The 6,935-nt window shown below is 38.9% G+C and overlaps 1 protein-coding gene across 1 annotated transcript in view; it reads left to right on the top strand.

Moving 5' to 3' along the window:
* Window positions 1–924: 924 nt before the first annotated feature.
* The window catches only part of LOC102310504 (deleted in malignant brain tumors 1 protein), a gene marked incomplete at its 3' end in the record, with an annotated part of 7,983 nt that continues 1,972 nt past the window's right edge, over window positions 925–6,935 (top strand). Inside the window, exons 1-3 of the mRNA XM_042219282.1 lie at window positions 925–1,049; window positions 4,692–4,769; window positions 5,570–6,004. Coding sequence (XP_042075216.1) covers window positions 1,010–1,049; window positions 4,692–4,769; window positions 5,570–6,004 — 553 coding nt within the window. The remainder of the gene's footprint in view (window positions 1,050–4,691; window positions 4,770–5,569; window positions 6,005–6,935) is intronic.

Here is a 6,935-nt window from a genome sequence, read left to right as displayed (position 1 = left end):
TCACACTTATCAACTTTGATTCAATCAAAAAATCAGATCAGCTAAATTTACCATGCAATACACACAGCAGTAGTCAAAGTTCACATCTATTCCATAGATGAAAGTAAAAAGCGGAAGTGAAAACTGTTTAATAGTTGCACAGTATGAATGTGAAATGTGGTAATGTTGCTCTGTGTATTCTGAATGTGTAAAACGGCAATTATTTACAAAACACAGTCAAAGTCTCTCATTGTCTTGATGACAGCTTTTTGCTGATCATGTTAATCATTATTATTGCCAGAAATAGTACCTGCATCAGTATGTGTCCTCTATAGAGTGATCAGTGGGCTCAAATGTGACAAATTTCTTATGAGTTATGACAGACCAGAAAGAGAGGAAGGACACACCAAACACCGAGACAAGATATTGAAAGCAGATTTACTGACTTGGTCATTGGTTCAGAAGCAGTCTCTAAGACTCATAATTTGAAGTCAGTAGGTGGCCACAGCTTGTTTTCTTGGCACACTTTAGGTATTTGATAACTAATGAGTCAGCCTGAGAGCTCTTCCTGATCCTGTGCATCCCTTTATGTCCTCAGCTTTGAATCTTTGAATTCGACATTGGTGCAAAACTTCTCTCTGTGTGCCTGTCCACAGCTTGGTATATCTTTTAATCACTGCTGTTTTGGACAGAAAATGGACAGGAAGTGTTTTCACTGTTTGACTTGTTGAAACTACAGTACTGCAAGATGATAAATTAATATTTTGCAATTCAATACAACACAAACAGCCTGTTTTCAGTAGCGACTAAATGAGGGAAAACAAAGAATATTTAAGTTTTGAGGGATAACTTGAAAAGATATAACTTTAATTCATACACAGTTATTCTTTGACAGTGCAGTTGGTAAACCCTTAAGCAGAGGGGAGGAGTCAGGAGGGGGGGGGGGGACATAAGAACAAGAGAAGTAAGAAGTTCCTGGTTGGCAAGTAAAAAAAGAAAAGAAGCAACATTAACCCATCAGTGACTCAAGATGAAAGGCTATCACATTTTGATCTGCTTCATCCTCCTAAGTGAGTAAATTCTCATCTCTAATATTCAGTGTTACTTGTCTTTCTTTTCTTTTCTCATGAATTAATCCTTAAACTTTGTTAATTTTTAAACACTAACTGCTTCAGCAGTTCAGGTTCAGCCTTTCTTCATTTTATTTATTCGGCGTTGAAAATAGGTCAGCAGTGAACCACGACATACACCACTTCCAAGTACATTAAAAGTAAAAGATAACTTAATATAAATAAATATAAACCTGCCAGGAGTAAGTTCATATCATTTCTTTTAGCACAACTGCTATGTGCTACTTATGGTGTGTTCTTTCATCCCTGTTTCATCCCCAGAAATTATTTTTCAGATCGCTGTTGTTTTTCCTCCAGTATAAAAAGAAAAACTCAGAACAATTTCCACTGCTCAAAAAACTTTTAATTAGAGTATAGCATCAAGTTAATTAAACCTCTGGCTTATTAATCTGGTTAGTTAAGTAGCAGCGGGGTATATTAATCAGTTTAAGCTGCTTTGACTTCTTCTATCTGCTGGTGCTACATACCATGCAGGGGTCTGTCCTTTCATGATGGTTCTTCTCCTTGTGCCTCTTCTCTACAGTATGAGGAGTAACAGAATACATGTACTGCCGTTACGTATTTAAAATACAAAATATGAGTAACTGTCTTCCGTTACAGTTACCATTTAGAAGGGTGGTATTCAGAATACAGTTACTTTGTTGTAATAAATGGATTACACGGCGGTCTTTTCCTGTTTCATATATTAGGCTATGCCCATTCTATTTTTGGTAATTCCACATCGTTGGAAACCCAAACCAAACACACATTAAGAGGCTCTAAGGCCTGTGTCTCAATCTGACAGCCCATGTCACCCCTACTTGCGGCCCGCATAATGACGTGAAGAAATATTTTAAAAAGTTATTCCAAAAATGATTTAATATGAAGCAATAGGCAGAGTGTTACAGGCATAGCCCTAAAGAATCTAGCTACAAGCTGGACACGGAACCAGACACGGAACTCGACGTATTAGCCAGAGGTCCCTTTATGGCTTTACGGCTTTACGGTTCGGAGCCTCAAACCTGTTTTATATAGTTTTCTATACGAGATCGCTGCAAAAAAGTGGAGCCTTACCCAATGTCCACCCTACTGTTACTCATTTTATATTAAGATTTAAAAATTTTGTTGTCATGGCAGGGTGCGCCAGTGTGAAGATGAGACCCAAAAGTACCGTGACATTAGTTAGTATTGATATGGCGAATAACCTTAAGTAATAGTAATGAATCACCCTGCAATAATACATTTGTGTAATTGTAAAAAGCAGGATAATATATGAACTAATCCAAAGTATTCAGAATACGTTACTCTCATTGAGTAACGTAACAGAATACGTTACAAAATACATTTTGGGGCATGTATTCTGTAATCTGTAGTGGAATACATTTTAAAAGTAACCTTCCCAACACTTCCCAACAGCCGTAACCACCCAAGGTTGGTTACGGCTATCTTCCTGATGTTCTCGTGGATATTTGTTGTCTTATCCTGAACAGCGGTTCTGACACTCACCAGTCCTTGGCCTCCTTCCTTCCGTCTTGGGGTGAAACCCTCCATCCATGATCTAGAACCTTTCTTATCTTGATGTCAGTGGCTTCTATCTCCTCCTTTGGCCAGCTTATTATCCTAGCAGGGTATGTGGTCACGGGCAGGATATAGGTATTGATTGCCCGAATCTTGTTCTTTCTATTACAGCTGACTTCTCAGGACTTGCCAGACCCTCTGCAGGTATTTGGTGGTTGCAGCTTACCTGCGGCCTCTTTGTGGTTCCTATTCTCCTGTGGGGATTCCTAGATACATGTTGCCAATGTTACCATCTAGTAGTACAATCCCCTCAGTTCTGACTACCTTACAACTACACTTCTCCAATCCGAATTGCATTCCAATTTCGTTGCTGTGTATCCTGGTGGTGCTCTGTCTACCAGTAGCTGGTGCTTTGCTCCTCTGGTATTCTTCCCAATTCCTTTATGTGTCATTTTGAGGAATGTGCCTGTTCATCTTAGCCGCTGTGATGCCTGACAGGAGCTTCCATCTGGTACTGAGGCAGGTTCTGGCGGACCCTTGGGGATCAAGATTGTCAGGCCTTGAGTTAGCCATTCTTGGTGTCTCTTATTAACTAGCAGCTGGTTCATTTGTACTGCGAGACGCTCATGGAGTGCAAGCAGATTCTTCAGCCAGTAATTGTGAATCATGTCGGGGCCTGGTGATGTCCAATTCTTCATTCTGGAGACACTTTCTTGGATGTCTGCCAATGTGATGGTTACTGGACCATGCTCGGGTCCAGTAATGGCAGTGCTCATGAGCTTTGCAGTTATGTGTTGTGCGCTTATCACATATGCACCTCCAGTATTGCTATGTCTCTAGCCTTGGTGGTGTTGTTCTTATATTCCCATGCCACTACGACTACACCTTGGATGGTTCTGTGGAGAACAACTGGTTTATTCTCCTGCCTTCTGTTTTTCTGGTATACCTCTTTGCTCGGCAGTTTCACAGCGTGCTGTACTTGTTAGGCACCTTCTTCATTCTACCTTTCTGCAGTCTAGTCTCCTTCTCCATGGAGGGTACTGCTCCTTGTGGCTGATCACTCACTGATCACTGCTGCTTTGGTCAACTGGTTAGTCTTGGTAATTGTGGCAGTGCTGCATTCACATCATCTAGTAGATCCTCAGGGGGTACTTCACGTAGCCTTGGTAATAGGCTACGGAGGGTCCAGGTTTCAAGTTTCGCCATGATGCCATCTTTCAGGTCAGTTCCTCTCACAATGCGTCGTCTTCCATCGCACTTGGGGCTTGGTACCCAAACTCGGGTGAGGGTGATGATGATATCTCCTCCCTGACCTGTTGTCCTGGTGCCGCTTGCCGTAGCATTGTGTTGTACCTCATCAATCTCTAGCCATGAGAGCAGTACCTTCTTCCGAATTTTAGAACACTGAGCTACTAGTTGTTTCATCATCAATCTGGATGCTGGGTATCGAAGATTCCATAGGTCCCTTGTCCTATTCATGAAACCCCTTCTGCTGGGGTTACTTGCGCAGTAGCATTCCAACAGCGCCCAATTTTCATCTCTTGCGCACTTATACCATCTTCTTCTAGTAGCCCACTTCTCATCAGTGTGTCCTGGTTACTCTGTCTCTTGCTCATTCTTGGTTAGCATGCGGGGGTCTAGCCTAGGGACGCTTACAGGATACAGTAGCCCACGATTCCCATTCCAAAGGCATGTAGTCTTACCACTACACTATCCAGCTGCAACACAACAAAAATAAATAAATAAATACCTAAGTTCAAATGTTTAAACAAGTTCAAAAGCCTAATTTAACAAGTGTAGAAAAAGCTGAAGAAGATGTCATCACAAACAAACTCAAATCCTAATTTCTTCTTCACAACCTTTTAACATAATCTTTATCAGTAGATTGTTTGTGTAGGGAAGGATCACAAAGTTTTGATTTTTGCAAATTCAAATAATTAAGTGAAAATATAGCAAGTTTAACAACTAATTTTAAAACTTTATCACAATAAAATAAAGTAAATATTCAATTAAAGTATAAATATTATATTTTAATGTGTATTTAACAGGACAATAGTAACTACTGATTGCTTATCTTTTTAACAGATCTTCAGGATGGAATCACTTGTCTTGCCAATCCAGAAACTCCCAACCATACAGAAATGGATGGACGAAACACCACAGGTGGATATTGGGCTGTAGCACAGAACTCAGGGCCCAATATACAAGCATTCCCTGAGTGCCCATTCCTTTCTTTATTGATATCTTTTATGCATCTTCTGCTTTTGGGGGAATGGGTAAAATTCACTTCCTCTTGTTCGTGTTCATTATTATTATTATTATTATTATTATTATTATTATTATTATTATTATTATTATTATTATTATTATTATTATATTTGGCTGAATTTTAGCCATTTTCTGGTACTTTACTTTTACAGATTTCTACTTGAGATTTTATAAAATGATCTGCGGTCAGTTCAACACCTTGGAAAATTTAAATTGTTCATCTTACGATTTTTAATTAATTAATTTATTTTTTGCCAGAAAACCTTGGAATCTATGTTGTTAAATCTGTCCCAGGCTTCACACACTCTTGTACTCCAAATTGCCACCAATGCACCATCATAATGTGAAAGTGCGTGATAGTCAGAAATGTGCTTAAAGCAAAGAATAAAAGTGAGATGTATAAACTCAAACAGGTGTGGATCCTATGCTCCAGTATTTTGCAAAATGTGCAGTCCTTGGAAAGGCAATTGCTGCAATTGCTATTTTGGTGATATTCAGTGCGTAATTTGATAATTCATACAATCAATATCATGCTTGCAAGAGGCAGAGCATGACATGACAAACCCTATGGACCAGAGTGTCTATTACTGCGTAATACTGGTCAAAATAAAATAAACTGTTTATAAAAAATATGGTTCAAGCATCATTGCTGCACTACTCTTATTTATTTGTATTTCTTTTATAATGTCAAACAGAAGTGAACTCAACAGATCTGGGCTTTGGTTTATCCACAACTACTTCAAGACCACAGACCTCTCCATCTGTTCCGGTTAATGTCACTGGTTCAACAGCAGTGGACAACAGCACAGGAGTTGAGGGGGAGGTCCGCTTGGTAAATAGGGGTTACGGCTCCTGCTCTGGCAGGGTGGAGATCTTCCACAGTGGGCAATGGGGGACAGTGTGTGATGATTCTTGGGGCCAGGAGGATGCTCAGGTGGTATGTAGGCAGCTGGGCTGTGGTAGGGTCCTCTCTGCACCAACTAAAGCACGATTTGGACAAGGCACAGGGCCCATCTGGATGGATGATGTGCATTGCACAGGCCGGGAATCCAACCTGTTTGAGTGTCGCCAGTCAAGGTTAGGATCTCATGACTGCAGCCACAGTGAAGACGCTGGTGTCATCTGTCAAGGTAAATTTGAGAAGGTGGCATCACTGAGGTTACATTTTTTTTACTCTGTGTCTATGCTGTAAAGTTTATTATACAATAATAGAAATATTATGTTTTGTTTACTTCAAACTGTGCTACCCACAGGTTTTGTTATATTAAATATTTTGTCATTAAACATCAATATTTGTCAATCGTTAGAGCGCCACCTAGATGTAAGAGAACATATCATGTTATATACTTTAGCATACTCCTCTTCAGAAGCTGACTACATCCATCTCAAATGTTGTCAGAAAAATGATCTTAAGCTTTTTTCTGAATGCAAAAATTATGGGTGTTTATATAATGATGTCCTCTAGTGGCAGACAATTCACCACAAAACATGAAGTTATTGTTAAGAGAGAAGGAAAACTTGAATATTCATAAAACTTGGTTGAAGCGTCCATGATTCTGTTGGTTCTCCTGAAATATTTCATTGAAACAACCCAATCACTGCATTTTAGTTACAGTCATGAAATTCAGAGGTCTCATTGATTATTGAAAAAGAAAAAAAAATCTTTTATGTACAATAACGTAGACCCAAGAGGATGTACGCCATTATTAATTTAAGTTGATATTATACTGGTGGTTCCATTACTGCCTCTTTCATTAACAAATTCCCGCTGAATATTTAAAAAGATTAAGATAATCTTTAAATCGTTTTATCTACAGACTTTTTATTTGAGTTATTGTTGTGGGGGTTTCTCTGGGAAAGTACAACAAACACAAATCCTTGTGTTTTACCATAGCACATAAAACTGTTGAAACTCAAATGTGTAATCTCAATGTTGTCTTCAAATTGATTCATTTTAAATTTTAATACACACTAACAAATTAATTTTAAAAAATATTGTTCTTAAACTGTTTTTAACAACATTCCTTCAGCACAGCTGCACTATTATTACTTATTTGTATT

The sequence above is a fragment of the Haplochromis burtoni genome, unplaced genomic scaffold (genome assembly GCF_018398535.1).
Source record: "Haplochromis burtoni strain Fernald_Lab_line unplaced genomic scaffold, NCSU_Asbu1 Contig_31, whole genome shotgun sequence".
Taxonomy (NCBI): Eukaryota; Metazoa; Chordata; class Actinopteri; order Cichliformes; family Cichlidae; genus Haplochromis; species Haplochromis burtoni.
The sequence above is the reverse complement of the archived record's forward strand: the minus strand, read 5'-3'. Positions and strand labels throughout refer to the sequence as shown.